The sequence below is a fragment of the Phodopus roborovskii genome, unplaced genomic scaffold (genome assembly GCF_943737965.1).
Source record: "Phodopus roborovskii unplaced genomic scaffold, PHOROB, whole genome shotgun sequence".
Taxonomy (NCBI): Eukaryota; Metazoa; Chordata; class Mammalia; order Rodentia; family Cricetidae; genus Phodopus; species Phodopus roborovskii.
The window spans coordinates 26,351,595-26,368,807 of NW_026126588.1; the positions used below are offsets into that span (position 1 = coordinate 26,351,595).

At 42.0% G+C, this 17,213-nt stretch overlaps 1 protein-coding gene across 1 annotated transcript; it reads left to right on the forward strand.

The window, feature by feature from the left end:
• The first annotated feature begins 2,432 nt into the window (after positions 1–2,432).
• Positions 2,433–14,574, forward strand: LOC127236746 (sulfotransferase 1C2). The gene is made up of 8 exons (XM_051204534.1): positions 2,433–2,563; positions 7,338–7,524; positions 7,876–8,001; positions 10,595–10,692; positions 11,512–11,638; positions 12,194–12,288; positions 12,421–12,601; positions 14,361–14,574. The coding sequence occupies exons 2-8, from the start codon at positions 7,365–7,367 to the stop codon at positions 14,471–14,473; spliced, it is 900 nt and encodes a 299-aa protein (XP_051060491.1). The 5' UTR covers positions 2,433–2,563; positions 7,338–7,364; the 3' UTR covers positions 14,474–14,574.
• Positions 14,575–17,213: the final 2,639 nt, after the last annotated feature.

Here is a 17,213-nt window from a genome sequence, read left to right on the forward strand (position 1 = left end):
TACCTAGTCGAAGTTTTTTTCTTATAGAAAGAGGAAAACAAACAAAGACCCCTGCTTTGTAAAGGTGTCACCATTGAAGGTTTTCAGAAAGAAAACTGTGGTTACCAGCCAGTAAGATCTGAACAGAGTGAACAGGGGATCAAATTGCCCTATGCCCTATTGTTTTATCTCACCTGTCCCCTAGAACTCCATCTTCTTAGAGAAGCAGGAGGCCCAGACAGGAGAAAGGAGGGCCCTCTGCTCAGGTCTACACACAGCCCAGAAGATTATAAGCCTTTCATCTTAAGATTTTTGAGGGCAGTAGCAAGAGAGACAAATGTCAAGTTTTCAAAAATTGTAAGAAGACTGTATGAAGACTTATTTTGTTGCACACTCCATGTCTAATGTAAGTCCTAGTGATCAGCAAATAGTGAATGAACGAATGAATGAGTGAATGAATGAATGAATGAATGGTAGTGATCACCAGTTACTGGAGCAACCTCAGTATCTCTATTTTTTCTCTTTTATTTATTAAGGGGCACTCCTCTGAACCTATCTCCGTATTTTTATGGAATCCACAGACACCCCTTATCTGTTGGCAGCACCTTTTGGTTTTCGAAATAGACCATGATTTCAGAAGCTAGTAGCCACCAGTGGTCTACTTGAGTCTCACCAGAGATGCATATGCTGTACTGTTCCCCACAGAAGACTGATTTCCAAGAAGTATGCTTCTGTCAATTCCTCCCACATTGAGAATTAATTCAACCTGCATGTCCTTTTCTACAGAGAACAGAAATACAACACTAGTTTCAAACCTAGGTGTGGCCACTATTATCAAAAGTAAGCTAATTAATCAGAATCCAGTACAGCAATGTTGGAAAGTGATTTCCTGAAGAAAGAAAGCCACAGCAATCATGCCAACATGTGCCCACGCTTCCTGAATGGGGCCAGTGTGGGTGGATTCTCATGCTACCAGTTATATGCCTTGGGGCAGGGCATCCACTAGTCTAAAGGAGGATCCTGGTAAGAGACTCTCTCAGAAAAACAGGACGTGCACTCTACCTGAGGCATTGGTACACATTGCTTGCCTCTACACACCATCCTGTAAGTAATGAGAGACTAGATCAGTTGTTCTCTACATTCCAAATGTTGGGACTCTTTAAAAACAGTTCCTCAAGTTGTGGTGACTACTAATCATAAAATTATTTTGCTGCTACCTCATTACTGTAATGTTGCTATTGTTATGAATAGTAATGTAAAATATCTGATATGCAGGATACCTGCTAGGATTTGAGATCTGCTGATCTATAGCCTTGACTTTATTTAGTTCTTCAAGTGAATTGGATTTAAACACTGCATAGGAATTATGTTATTAAGGCTGCAGAGATTGCTCAGCTCTTAAAGGCTAGACTCACAATCAAATAGTATAAGAAAATATGCTACTAAATTTTCAAGTTGTGTGAGATTGTTAGCTCTTTAAAAGACAAGAAAAAATTTCAAATGACCTTGACTAACAAGAAAAATGTTATTTGCTTTGTTGCTTATTTAATTGTTTAGACATTTTATTTTATGTGTGAATGTTTGGTGCTAGCTGGGCATGTTCATCACCTTGTTTTTTAATCTAATAGTATTGATGAGAGGTAGTTAGCATGTCTTACATTTTATAGATGTAAAAAATGATTCTCAAAGAAGGTCCAGCTAGATGCCTGAGACCCTGCAGCCAGGTTGTTAGTTTCCTCATTATTAAAACCAAGTCTATTTATTTACTAGTAAAATGGGGCCTAAGGAACTAAAGTCTAGCTATTGTGGAAGGAAAAAGATTTATTCAGCAAGCTAGCAAGACTAAGATAATGAACTAGTGTCCTGAAATTCCTTTTCAACTTACACAGGTTTAAAGTTTCTTTTCATTGTAGACAGGGAGGATGGGAGTTGGTTTACTGGTGATTAATAATCTGTTGGCTTGGTAAATCTTAGCATCATCAGTCTTGAAAGGCGAGCATTGGGCAATGGATATCAGGCTCATGCTGCTAGTTTGAATAACTAATGAGGACTACACTCAGACAGTCATGAGCTCTTTCTTTTTCAACCATAAGCATGGCAACACCTGAGCCTGTGCACATTTTAGACTCTCTGTCAGACTAGGGGTGGGGGAGAAACCCAAGGTGCTCTGCTGCAAAGCCAGGAGGCTGAGCACAGTGGGGCACTAGGTAGTCACAGAGAGGGAGGAGCAGGGTGTTTGTCTCCATGCTAAACAGCCTTGAGTCTTCTGGTTCTGAAGGTAGTTGAGATTTGTACTCAAGCAGTCACTATACAATAAAAGTTACTTCCTCATTGGGTAGATGCCAAGATTTGTTTCTTGCTGTTTTGACTCTTCTGGTTGAGGCTATAGCTGCCAACACTAACAGTAGAGCTTTCTGGATGGCTGGCTACCTGTTGAAGGTGGAGTACTTTTAGCACAATAGAATTTGAACCTCTGTGCTTGCCATACCCTGGAAATGCTTTCCTGCTTCCTCCAAATGTACTTTTGCACTCAAAGAACTCGGGGCAGTCCAGCCTTGAGATTACTGACAGCTAGAGCTTGAAGGTAAGGACACAACTTATTTTAAATATCTGGCCTAATTTGTTGGTGTATGTTCTTAGTCTTCAGTCATGCATGTGCTAATGTAGAAGCAGTTTAGCTCAAACTGGAAAGATCCTAAGTCCTAAGAAACCTGGGGAAAATAATAAAGGCATATGAAACCAACACTGGCTTGCATTCACATTAGAAATTCATACACTCTCCTCCTAAGGATACCTTATATACCTATCCCCCCACTCCCACCCCCAACAGCCTCTCCTCTTGCCAGTCAACTAGACTTCTCTGGCTATGACTGGTTTTTTTTTTTTCTCCCCACAGTGCTCTCCATTTGTCCCAGCCTCTGGCCACCACTCAAGCTGGTCCTATAAAAGGGGCTTGGCTGGGTCCTCTGCTCAAGAAAGAATCTATAAAGTTTACATGCAATGTTAGGTCCACTGGAGGGTGAGAGTGAAGGACTGCTGTGTGTTTGAGGCCTGCCTGAAGGACAGTGTGTCTCAGAAAATGAAGCAAAAAGGCTAACTGCATGGAAAAGAGCAACTGCTTCTGCTCAGAGAGCCTGTCAGGATGAAAAGAAGGCTGTCTGGGAAAGTTTGTGTGTCTATCTGTCCAACTCTAAAAGTAGCAGGGACCATAGCTGATGTAACCTATCAGTAGAGGGGGAGGGTGATAAGGTCTTGACATTTTTATAGGGACTCACAGCATTGTCCCACTCTCTCCAACCTCCCACTGCACCTCCTGCCCCAAGGCTTCTATCAAGTTCTACCCAGTGGACCTCAAACACAGTGGGTGGGGACACAATACACTAGGCAGCAAGTACTTTGAATACACTGCCAGCCCTTGGAAGCAGTAGCAGGTTCTGATGGCTGTCTTTCTCTCACAGCCCTGCATACTGTGGCCATCAGACATGCTGTGTGCCTCTTGATATTCCATGAGGTTATCAGAAGTAGAAAATGCCAGCATTTGCTATACATAACCTGCCAGGCCTGGTGCTCAGGAGCATAGCAGGCTGGAGAGTCAGTCAGTTGTTCACCATGATCAGCTGCTGCCCAGCAGCAGGAGACAGGTTTGAACTACACACTAACTACAACTCTGGGGACAGATCCAAATTTGAGGATCAGATTTCTACTGAGTGCCTACAGCTTTTGAATCATTGTAGGATCAAACATTCAGGAACCATCACCCCCTCACCCACTTCCCAACCTGGGAATGGTGCACGGTAGGTAAACCTCTACTGAACACACCTCAAGCCTGACCTGATGGCTCATACACTTTCATAGCCTCACCCAGCACCTCAGCTCTACCTGTCTTAGTACAAAGAGTCTGCTGCAGGGTTAGGGTGGTCTATGCTGAATCAAAACTGTCTGCCATTACCTCCAGGCCACAACTCTAAACCTCCCTAAGCCCAGTGTAGGCTAGTTCTTTGATATCTGCAGGATAAAACATTAAGATTTTTACAATGCCTGCCTGCCTCCCTTTTTTTTTTTTTTTTTTTTTTTTTTTTTTTTTTAATCCTTGCCCATTTCCACACATGCCATGTTAAGGCACTAAGCCCTGTAGACTTCCTACCAAGTTTTGCTGGAGGGTCCTAGCTATGGTTGAAATGTGATTTGTTCTTCCAAGCTCCTACTGGAGCTTGAGCCTCAGAGCCAGTCTTATGTTAATTAATGATAAAGGATAGAACCTTCATCCTCTTGTGTTGTTTAGAAGTCTGGCTTCTAAAAATGAATTGATTGAATAAAGGAATCCCCCATGGCTCTGTAAGGAGAAAGAAAGAGTGACCATGGAGAAAGACAGAAATCTTCATTCACACTGAGATGTGATGTTGAATTAGAGCCTAACCTAAAGACCTAATGTCGACTTAATCAACCCCTAAGGTCCCTCTTAAACAGTTACATTCTACAGTATGGAGATTGGAGTGCCAACATATGAATTTGGAGGCACCTGATTCAGTCCATTAAATCCAACAATCTTTTTGCAATATAAGTATACAAAAATAGTTTTCTATTGTTCACAAATTTAATGACTTAAAATGACACAAGCATGTGGTAGTACATGTGATAATACATGTGATAGTACATGTCTATAATCCAAGCATTTGGGAGGCAGAGGCAGAAGGATCCTGGCAAGTTTGAGGCCAACTTGGTATACATGGTAATACATATTAGAACCCTGTTGGGGGATGGGGGGAGCCTGGGTTTACTAAATCATACTTTTTTATTGCTGTTGTTTTATTTTGATGTTTTGAAACATAGTCTCCCTGTAACCCAGACTCACAATCTTCCTGCCTAGCTTCCCTCATGCTGCTTTCCCTCACAACCTGCTGATCATCATTTTAACTCTGGGAGGTCAAAAATCTGAAGGATCACAGGCTCTGGGTAAAATCAAGGGGTAGAGTTGCACTCCTGGAGGTTCTGGAGGAGATCCCTGCTCAGTTCATCTGCTCATTGGCCTTCAGTTCTGTGCAAGTGAAGGACCCAGGCTGCTGCCAAAGCTTCATCCTCAGCTTCTAGAGAGGCCTTGAGGTCTGTTTCTTTGTCTCTGAGCTGGCGGTGGCAACCAAGTGAAACTACACTGAGTGCCCCCACATCTTTCACCAATGTTCTATTGAACATTAGGATGAGAACACTTTTGGGAGCCATAATGTTGCATAACATAATTTGCATTTGAAAAGGACGAAAATACATGACATAATAACAGCTCCTGGATGATATAGCCTTTCTTGTGAATATGGGATTATTGCAAGGGATTTCCAAATTTCAATGCATACAAATTAAAATGAGGCAATTTTAAAAGAAAGATGACGGGATTCGCAGGCAGATACTAGCTGAGGTCCTGAGCAAGCCATTGTTGTTCTTTTGCTGCAGCTAATGCCTAAGAAACACAAACACTAGATTCAGTGCCCACGTGGAGTTTATTGAGAGAAGGGAGAGAAAGAGGGGGTAGCTGGTGGCCAACCGAAAGCAGGAGAGAGAGAGAGAGAGAGAGAGAGAGAGAGAGAGAGAGAGAGAGAGAGAGAGGGGAGGGGATGAGAGAGAAACCAGAGAGAGGAACCAGAAAAAGACCAGAGAGAGACCAGAGAGAGACCAGAGAGAGAGACACACACACACTTGGTGCGCTTGCTTTAAAAGGGGGCTTGCGCTTGCTTAACTGAGTCCTCTGGCAGCCAGGTAAGGCTGACATAGCGATGACATGGACACGGCCATGAGCGTCCTGCCCGTCGTCAGGGCGGGGGTCAGCAGGCTGCTAGTTCCTAACAATTGGTCCTATGACTCATAAGCCTTCCTATATTCAGAAAAATGATAATTAGTTCTTTGTGTCAAAATTAGGATGTGAATTAAAAGAGGAGGTTAATTTTTGGGCAGGAGCTAACACAAGGTACAGACCCATGAGCAATCCTAATGGTCCAAACCAAGTGATGTAGATTACACTTGTTACTTCAGCACAGAGGGGACTGAGGCAGGGGATTGTGAATTCAATGCCAGCCTGGGATACACAGTGAATTCTGGAGCATCTTGGGGTATGAGAGAGACCCTGTCCCAAAAGAAAGAGATCCCCCAAAAGAAAGAGGAGGTGTAGTCTGCTGAAGCTGCTGCACCACATCGCAGAGTGTCCCACCCTCTCTGCCATATTATGATAACTGCTGCTTATATTTGAAATGTTTTCAAGAATAATTAGTTTTCCATTTTCTAAAACTACTGTGTCTGTTCTAGAGAACCCAGCTATTTCTGAGAGTCTAAGTCACCCTGAAAGCTGATCTGGCCAGACTGAACACATTATTTCTTCCTTATTCCCTGGAGTGGATGAGACAGTTTCCTTTATTCAAATTCCAGTAAATACTTACTCTTATACTTTCCATAAAGATCCTCCCCTTCTAATGTTCTGCAGCTCAAGTTATGTAAGAATTAAAATTAGTTAGTGTATAAGGTACTCAGCCCAGCACACAGTAGCCAGTCATTGAATGTCACCTTGTTCTTTCTCTGTGTGGCAGTAGTAAATGTCTTCTGGAATTGCAATATTCACTTAATCTTGAGTAACAGAGGCTCACTCTTCCTGCTCTCCTTTTTTTTTTTTTTTTTTTTTTTTTTTTTTATATTTCCAAGTCATCTAGGTATACCAAACAGTAGCAAACAAACAACACAAAAACATGCATCTCTCCAAAAAAGGCAAAGTAGACTAAAAGCACACAAGAAGACATTCATGAAGAAAATGCAAAACAAATCTATTGGGATGGATATTTAAAACAGTTACATTAAATGCCAGTGACAATTAGAGAGTTCTATACACTGCTGGTGATGTCTCAAATGATATAGGCACTGAAGAAAGGTGGTATTAGAACTTTTAATAAACTGAACATATAACCCTGCAACTGTGCTTTGAGTTGTATACCCCAAAATATGGACACTGGGGGCTTGGATATTTGTGTATTGTGTTTATATTGGCATTATCCATGTACTATGTAAAAGAAGGCACTCAGGTGCCCATGGATAAGCAAATGGATAAACAAAACAGTTCAAGCAGGCATAGTTATCATTAATTAGGAAGGAAATCTGATGGCGTGCTAGAATATAAACCCTGGAGGTAGCCAGGGACCAGGGATCAGAGATTTAGCATTGACATATAGTTTCCATCTAGTAAAGTCAAAGGTTCTCTGGAGATAGAAGGTGATGATGGACATATAACAGTGAGAATATTACTAATGTCATAGAACTAAGAGTCCTTTTCATGCTGTGTATGCTTTGTCACTGTATTTTTAAAATTCCATTCTGTTCTTTTCTCACAGGGACTGTACCCTTCACCTTGAGACACTATGGCTCAGACCCCAGAATTGAGCAAACCAACAAAATGGAAAGGGATAGCAGAGATAGCAGGGATCTCCCTGATGGCTGACACTGTGGACAACTGGAGCCAGATTCAGACCTTCAAGGCCAAGCCAGATGACCTCCTCATTTGTACTTATCCTAAATCAGGTAACTCAGCAGAGTGACAGCTCCAGCCCCACCTTCTGAGCCTTCTGAACTCCTCACCTAGTTAGAACTCCCTGCAGTGGCTTTGTCCCTTGGTGATCTCCATCTCAAATGTCTGTAGCCCTGAGTTTTCTGAAGCTCACTCTCCTCTGCCATTCACTGTTCTTGGAAGAGGTGAGCTTTGCCTCCGCCATTCTATTCTCCACAGAGATCCAACGTCTTCCTGCCATAGCTAACAGGAGGACCCTGGTCCAAGTAGAAGGTGAAGCTGACACCTGGCCCCACATCCCTTCTTCAGGGTGCTTCAAGAAAGCATACTGGGTTTAGGACTCTTACTCTTCACTGTCTCCTCAGGGACAACATGGATTCAAGAAATTGTAGACATGATTGAGCACAATGGGGATGTAGAGAAGTGCCAGCGAGCCCTCATTCAACACCGGCACCCTTTTATTGAGTGGGCACGGCCACCCCAGCCATCAGGTAAGAGCCCTGACTCCTTGTGTGTTCCCATCCTGTCTTGTCTCTCCTTGCCTTGTCTCTTAATCTCTCCTCCTGTTCCTCTTCCCCTCCCCCCACCCCCTTCCCAGTTTTTTGAGGCAGAATCTCTATACATGGCCCTGGCTGTCCTGGAATTTACTATGTAGATCAGGCTGGCCTCGAACTCACAGACATCTACTTGCATCTTTCTTCTGAGTGCTGAGTTAAAGGCACTATGCCTAGATCCATCTCTTTTCTTGTCTTTATTCCCATAAAATATGAGTCAGCAAGGGAGAATGACGTATGTAAAGGTGAAGTTCTGCCTTATTTTCTTATCATATTTTTCCTCTGTTCAGATGCAACTGTAGAACACTGGAAGGTGCAAAACTTGACTCATCAGCAGCTCACATCCCTCTGCTCTCAGTACCCTATCCTATTATAACCAAGTGTTTCCTGCACAGTGTCTGATAATTCTCTCTCTCTCTCTCTCTCTCTCTCTCTCTCTCTCTCTCTCTCTCTCTCACACACACACACACACACACACACACACACACACGTCAATTACTTTTGCCCAGTTGAAAAGCTTTTTTTCACATAACACTTAACCTGATGATTTTTCTCTTCACACATGGGGGCAAGTTCACCAAGGCAACCAGAAGACAGACACCAGGGCAGGGGCTGATTTTCTTCAGGCATCACATTGCAGAGTGATGTTAACAAAGGCGTTGGAACTCTAATGACCAACTGCTGCTGTGAGGGGAATGTAGGACCATACTAACCTTGAAGTTGTGTCACTCTTGGAACAGTCACTGGCAGGTTCTGATGAGTCCTTCCAAATATCTCAAGACAAGAATCCCCTGAGCAGATGCACTTAGCAACCCGTGACCCAGGCAAGGCAATGTCTTCAAGTCAGTATATCCTTTCTGCCCGTTTCTAGAAATCCCTGACTGTGTAAGTGGCCACTTTGTAGTCCCATGTCTGGTCCAGCCCTGCTGTGACTCCTCTGTGGGTTAGACTACCCTGACTGTGAATGGTTTTTTGGGGGGCGTGTAATACCTTAGGCTGTGTTTTCTAACTCCCATTCATGTGATTTGTTTCCTTATTTGTTCTGAACTGACTTAGAGCATTCCCCATCTAGAATAGCTTAATTTTTGGATCAACTAGATAGGATGCCTATGTAGGACAGTGTGTGATTTCACACTCTCAAGGAAGAAGAAATTTTATGCAACACAGCCAAGGAAGGCACAAAGAAATTACAAGTAGATCAAGTTTTTTCTATCTTACCCTTTTCCTGAGATGACAAGTATTTCACCTCAGACACACATAGATTGCTGCTCTGTATTCTGACCTTCTAGAGGCTAGAGTGATCAGCCTCTTCCCTGCAGGGGTCACTGAGCAAAGCTCCAGGGTCCACAGAGGGCAGCTGTCAGCACAGCCTCTCCTGCCTTTCTGCCTTCCAGTGCCTCTTTATTCTGTCCCCCAGGGGCATGTCTCTTTAACTAATAGCTGCTTCCATTCTGCCTTCTCTGAACCTTCAAATCAAGCATGCTTCTTTCCTTGCCTAATTGCACACTTCTCATTACTTTGTTTAACATGCTCTCTTTCACTGTGGAACTGAGTTACAGCCATGAGCAACATGGGATATATATTTCACAGTGATTCCCAGTCCCATCAAGTTAACAATAGAAAATAACCATTACACCTGGTCACTTTCCAGACCTCACATCATGCACATAATGTGGAAAGTCACTTCACAGCACACCTTCTTGCTGCACATTGATAGTTAAATGCTGCTTATTAATCAGTCACACTTCTAGTTTTTAAAAATGTTCTCCTCTCTGTGACAGGCTTCCTGGTTCTTAGTGTAAAAGAATCTTTACCATTGCCTATGGATCAGAGTCCAGATTCAAATGTGCCACCTAACAGCTTAAATTCACCCTAGTCTTGAAGCGACCTTAGTCCTCAGGATTACTTCTACCCAGTTCCCAATGGCATTACTCGCAAACATCTAACTTCTCAATGAAAGAAACCCCATTAGAGTTTGTATTCTCTTTATTTCCCTCACCTCAGTTTAACCCAATGATTTTATAATGCAAGTCCTTATTAGAGTTTCAAATAGAAGTGCAAATAATCATAAACCATGTGTCAGTATGAATGTTTTTTTGCCTCACATATGAAATATCACATCACAGAACCGGAGGGAGAACCTAGATAGAATAGGTAGAATGAGGGAAAGAGGCTCTTCTTATAGGTCTCAGAGGATATGGAAGGTTTCCTATAGCCAGGCTGTCTCTGATGCCTCTACAGCAGCAGGAGAAGGAATTCCAGGATAGGAATGTGCAATTCCAGTTGTGTGGTGACTTCTAGTTGAGGTTGTACCCACTGCACAGGTGAGTTCTGTGTTGCCACTGGTAGCTCTCTGATATCCTGGGGTCTACCATTCTCTTAAAAACACAAAAGAAATACTAGTAATCCCTCTAAGGGGTCCCCTAAAAAACAAACAGAAAAGAAAATCCATGTGTAGATGATGGGTAAGTTGAGCATCACTTGGAGTGGAAGTTCCCATGTGTTGAGCATCTCCTGAACTCTGTTAAAGGTGTGGATAAAGCCAATGAGATGCCAGCTCCAAGGACACTAAAGACCCATCTTCCCACTCAGCTGCTGCCACCATCTTTCTGGACAAGTAACTGTAAGGTAAGATAGCAGCAGTTCCCTGGGTGCCTGGGGCAGGAAGCCCAGAGAGCTAGGTCTCCATAACCTGGGTGAGAACACCTTCCTTGGCACTATCTATCCATTACCCCTGAGTGCTAACACTCAGCAGTAATGTCAAACATGAAGTAGAGTGTTTCCCTGGTTGGTTTCAAATATGATATGAAGGCAGAGGCCAGACTGAGTTGTTAGAGATAATCTTTTCTTCAGTGAAGCAGACTGGGAGGTGCAGTGGGGAGCAGGAATCATAGTATAGCCTGTAGGAGGTAGAGACTGGAGCAGAGACAGATTGAGCAGAAAAAGGTCCAAGAACTGTTCAGAATAGCAAATCAAAGCAGAGACACAGAGAGGGTGCTTGTCTGCAGGCTCAGAAACCCCCATGTTTGTTTTGCTTTTTCTAGGACTGTTACATGTACCTTAGAGTCTAGTGTGTTCTTGTCACATAGAGGATGTTGGACCAGGCTAGGTGTGTACAAGGATAGTGCAACCCAGCAGTGGGTAGAGCTGAGGTCCCAGGATTAGCTAATAATTGCTGAGAAGCATTGGCAGTATAGTGACTTAAATCCCTGAGACAGCAACAAGATTTCTCAGCAGTGTTCCTCAACCTGGCCCTTTATTCAAGACTTGAGCTAACTGTTAGTGAGTTAATAGGACCTGGCTGGAAGCAGCTTAATTGGCAATGATGCTCCAGGTTGTGTTGCCAGTGCAGGCAAGCTGAGCATCCCTCAAGAGGACTCAACCAGAGGAGAACTCAAAACTTCACATGTTTATGCCCCTTTAACCCACCTCTCTTCTTCTCCAAAGTTTATTTATGTGGCTCGGAATGCCAAAGACTGCATGGTCTCCTACTACCACTTCTATAGGATGAGCCAGGTACTCCCAGATCCAGGCACCTGGGATGAGTTTTTTGAAATCTTCATCAATGGGAAAGGTAAATAGAAATGCCGGGTACCCCTGTGTTCTTACTCCAGCAAAACTGAGTTGGGAGGACCACTCATGACAGTTGGTCTCCAGAATGTCATGTGCTCCTTAGACAAGTCCCACCACTGACAGGGGCCAAGTAAAGGGGGCTGATTTCTTTCACTGTGCAGAACCCCAGATCTCAGCAAGCAGCCCCATCCTACTTTAAAAGCCTTTATTCAGGGATTCTGGCCTATAGAGCCACCCTCATCCTAGGTGTACATGTTATCATATGAGGTGCAGGTGATTGTGCATAAGCAACAAGGAACACTTTAATCAACATATTAAGCCCCCCCCACAAAAAAAACCTAAGACTGACCCAAAGCACATGAGTTCAGAATCAAGAAGCTCAGTGTTCCTTAGGATATTTCAGGCACAAGATTTTTCCTTCTACCATGTCCCTGATGCACAAGAATAACAAGAGGAAGAGGAGAAGGGAAAGAGGAGGAGGAAAAGGGAAAGAGGAGGAGGAGAGCCTGACTCTCAGAAGGTTTGTGCTCATGAAAACTGTTCTTGTTTGTCACAGTAAACTGGGGATCCTGGTTTGACCATGTGAGAGGATGGTGGGAAATTCGAGACAGACAACAGATTCTCTTCCTCTTCTATGAAGATATGAAGAGGGTAAGTAAATTACTGCTTCGGGATCATTGGCAGGGAAGCTGTTTGAGGAATGTGTCTGACAGGGATGTCTGGAAAAATAGAGTTAATGTTAAAACTCGATTCCATTCACCTCAATGTTACCTTCACCCACAGGACCCAAAGCATGAAATCCAGAAGGTAATGCAGTTCATGGGAAAGAACTTGGATGAAACAGTGCTGGATAAAATCGTCCAGGAGACATCATTTGAGAAAATGAAAGAGAATCCTATGACAAATCGTTCAACGGTTCCCAAATCTATCCTGGACCAGTCCATATCCCCTTTCATGAGAAAAGGTTTGTGGGGATTTTTTAATCTCTAATTCTATGACAGCACACCCCCAATACACACATTATACTCCTAAGAAGGCTAGAGACTCTTTCCTATTGAACATAGGTTCTACAATCCAAGTCTTACAGAGAACTAAGGCCAGAGTTATTCTTGGTGCATACCTCACTGGGAATCCTGTCTGAGGTTAGACTCATCATACCTGAGATCTTGGAAGCAGGAGCTAGCACTCTGCTGAAGGCTCTACAGCTCTACAGCTACTGTCCACACATGCATCCTGTCTTCCATCCCTGTGACTTTCTCCTATAGCTACTGCTTCAGCTTCTGTGCATGACTTAGTTTTGACCAGAACCCCAAACTGCTCAGGCTCATGACTTTTAACATGTACTGCTGTAAACTAGCCTCTTAATACTTCCTGAAAGAGGAATTCTGATTTAACCCCAGTTTTTAGGATTAAAATGTTATTGTTTTAAAGTGTTGTTTACTTTAAAATGAGTACATTAACTTAAAAAAAAATTACTGATTTGACCATTTCACACAGATCTCAAAAAAAAAAAAAAAAACCTTTCCTAAGAAGCTAGGAACAGCACAAAGCTTCTCCCATATCATTAGCATATGTATTTTTTTCCATAACAATACAACCAGGAACTGGGGTTTATGTATTGCTCTAAAACATCTTTCCTTTTCCGTACATGAGTTAATTTATTTCATAATCTTTGCCATCTGCAAAGTATCCCAAGCCCTGGAAGTAAAACATCTCTACCTGTTTTCTCAATGGTGAGCCATCTATATCTGCCATTTTCCACATACACTTGTGTTTGCGTTTCGCTCGCTTGCTTTGGCCCATAGACACACAAATATAGATACCATGATAGAAATTTGTTCATTAAAACGCAAACTGTGGCTACACTATACACTTTTGCTTACCAGAATATGAAACATCTCTCCAGGTCAAGAAAGCATAGATCTCAACACATCACTGTTTGTATGGGTCTAATGGATAGTCTGCCATTTGTCAATTACTTCTCCAATTAAAGAAACTATAGATATTATGTTTAAGTTTTTTATGATTCATGCTACAATAAACATTTTTGTTCATCACTGAATAATTTCCCACAAAAACCACAGGTGTTTCAAAGAGTATTTCCCTCTCTACAGTTATTTTAATGACGTTTGTTGAAATATAGTATTTCATCATAAGTATATCTAAATTCTTTTTTTAAGATATATAATGTACATAAAAAAACAACCCACAAAAATTAACTGTACAGTTTATTAAAAAGAAAAAACAAAAACATCAAGGCAGCAAAGAACCCTATCATCTTGGTGTTCTTTCCAGTCAATCTCTTCCTATAGAGAACCACTGATTTTGCTTGTTTTTAGATGGCATATGCATGAAATGTCACAGTATATATTTTCTTATGTCCAGGATCTTGGGCCAGCATAACATCTTAAGATATGCTGGTATGGTTCTATGTCTGCCATTTATTCATTTTTGTAACTGTGGTTATCCAGTATATATGTATACCACAGCTAGAACCAGGATCCCAGGTCACCAAGCTAATCCAAGCTTCCTTGAATCAGTTGTTCATTTGATTTAGAATTGGTGCCCTACCCAAGGACTACTAGGGCTTCCTCTCAGATAAGGGAACTAAGGTGATGAGGAACTTTGTGACTGCCAGGCTGTGGGCACTCCAGAGTCTACTCAGGGACACGTAGTTTGTCAATCAGAGACTAATGCTCCTGTCTGGGCTTCATTTTTTTAAGGCACTGTGGGTGATTGGAAGAACCACTTCACTGTGGCCCAGAATGAGAGGTTTGATGAAATCTATAAACAGAAGATGGAAGGAACGTCTATAAACTTCTGCATGGAACTGTGATCAAGGCATAAAGATAGATGTCAAGAACACAGAGGCTGTCTGTAAGCCTCAACCCAGCCAAAAGAATCTCTGAAAGCATGCTATAAATGTGAGGATTGTGGCCTAAATTCTGTGATTGTTAACATTATAATTTTATAAATGTGGATCATGGCTAAGGTATATTCTTTCTACTCCTCAGTACAAATCAATAAGACAGCTTAATAATCTAAGGAAAATGTAAATAATCTTGAAAACTACAAAATTTAAGTTTCTATTCTCAACAGTGGTTCTCAACTTGTGGGTCATGATCTCTTTGGAGTCATATTTCAGATATCCTGCATATCAGATGTATATATTATGATTCATAACAGTAGCAAAATTAGTTATCAAGTATCAACAAAATAATTTTTTTTGAGTTTATCTTGTTTTTTTATGCATATAGAGTATTTTTTATTTAATTTTATATAACAAAGTCCAATTAAATGAAAACAAACATTTATACACAATATTTGGGAATTTGGGCGTCGTTCTTTCCAAACTACTTCCTGCTGGTAAGGGGCGCTGTCTTGGGGGATTCGAAGAAGATTCAGATATCCTAGCTGTAGTCTGTAGGGCTGTTTTGTCCAGCTGTTTGGAATGTAGGATCAGCTTGTACTCTGTTTCAGGCGGTCTGGTGTGATCAAACCACATTAGTCTGGAAGGAATCCACATCTTTTCATTTTCTGTGGAAACAAAAATAGAAATACTTTTCCCCAGTAACTTGTTCTTCAACTTAAATTTTGGAGTCAAAGCGTTTTTTTTTTTTTTATTATTATTATTTTACATGTCGATCCCAGTTCCCTCTCCCTCCCTCCCTCCCTCCCTCCCCCCAAGCCCTCCCTCCCTCCTTCCCTCCCTTTTGCCCTCTCTACCCTCTCCCATGCACTCTAAACACCCTCCCCTCCCAACCCCCCACCACAATACAATATGTAGGGGAATGCCATCCAGTTGGGGTCATGTAGATCTGACAGGTCCCGTGAAGTAGGGACTAGGGCTTCTCTCCTATCTCTAGAATAAGGCAGTTATCCCTCCATGGGGGATATGTTTGCAAAGTCCTTTTGTGCACCAGGGATACATCCTGGCTCCACTGTCTGAGGTCTCTTAGACTGCTCAGACCTTCTGGCTGAGACCCATATTCAGGGGGGTCCGAGTCAGACCCCTGTTGGCTTCCCAGCTATCAGTCTAGTGGCCCTTAGCTCCTCCTTGTTCAGGTAAGCTGTCTCTATGTACTTCTACCGCATGGTCTTGTCCTCTCCATCTGCTTCTGGGTTCTAGTTTGACTCAGTGTTTATGTATGAGTGTTTGCTCCTGTTTTCAACAGGCATTAGTTGAGGACTCCATGGAGAAGTTAGTTGTTGATCTCACTCTCCGGGAAGGGCATTTATGATAGCCTTTCCACGGATCAACAAAATAATTTATGTTTGAGGGTTACCACAACACCAGGAACTGTATTAAAGGGTCACAGCATTAGAAAAGTTGAAAACAATTTTACTAGACGCCTGATTCTGATATATACTACCTTAAGTACAAGCACACAAATATTAGATATCATCTATATGCATGTACATAAAATTTCTAATGTCTTTCCTGCTCAATCAGGGTTTTGCCTGGTTACAATGGAAAGAATCAGTGGACAATGTGTTGCAACCAGCCCATGGGAATATGTTCTACCTGGTGGGAGTAAAATAAGGGAGGGACTCCAAGGAAATATCAGAAATCCAAACCTTAATAAAGGGAATCCTAGACCTGTGTCATAAAAGAAACAGAAAGCATTGTATCTGGATAATAGCAGAATGTAGACATGATGCTCTGTTTGTAGCTAACTGGGTTTTGATCTTACAATCATTCTATGAGGATCAACCTGTAACCAAACCAAGGGTCTCTTTTGCCTAGTTTCCATTCTTGCCCATTTTAACTGTGTTTGTCTGCATTTGCTTGCCAGCATACACATCTCTATCTCCCACTAATTCCATGTCTCTGTCATCCTGTTACTCCTAGTACCCAAGACAGTGTTGCCTGAGTGAATGATGGCACAGAAGACAGAAAGGCAGGCATGTTTCAGGTCATAAGTTATCAGCTTTTACCTTTTCATTTTAGTTTCTAATAGAAACATTCCAAAGCCAAGAGCAGCAGGAGCAGGTTGTGGTGGAAGCAAGAATCCAGGGTATATTACAAAAGCTAAAATGCCAGTTGCTTTCTACCAAGCCTCCACTTTCTCCTAAGAGGCCACATGATAAAGACTTGGGCCCAGCATGATGCTCCTGAGAGGAGAAGCTGTTAGAAGGTGTAAGAGAATTTAGCAAGTACAAGCTATGTTACTGGAACATGCCCTGAAAGGGAATGGGAGCCCCAACCCCATGATCTTATTTTCTTTCTTTCTTTCTTTCTTTTTTTTTTCCTCATGGATATGAGTTTTGCTCTGACATTTGCTCCCATCATGCTATTCTGTCCATCTGACCATGGAATATAAATTCCAAAACCATGAGCCAAAATAAATCCTTCGTCTTTAAAAGTTGGTTAACCCAGATGCTTGTTACAGTAAAGGAAACCCGACGATCACCATAACATGGCAATAAAAACTCTCTCCTTCCTGAGAAACATAATTTTGTCTAACTTATAGATGAGTGTTTAGTTACTACTAAGATTTAACTATATGTGCATAGGTAATTGACACTTTATATAAAAGATGTTTAAATCCTAATTGGATTATAAAATTTTATTG

Coding starts and splice junctions, on each gene's coding strand:
- LOC127236746 (XM_051204534.1), top strand. CDS start 7,365: ATGGCTCAGACCCCAGAATTGAGCAAACCAACAAAATGGAAAGGGATA. Junction 8,002..10,594: donor ACGGCCACCCCAGCCATCAG/GTAAGAGCCCTG, acceptor ACTCTGTTAAAG/GTGTGGATAAAGCCAATGAG. Junction 12,602..14,360: donor ATCCCCTTTCATGAGAAAAG/GTTTGTGGGGAT, acceptor CATTTTTTTAAG/GCACTGTGGGTGATTGGAAG.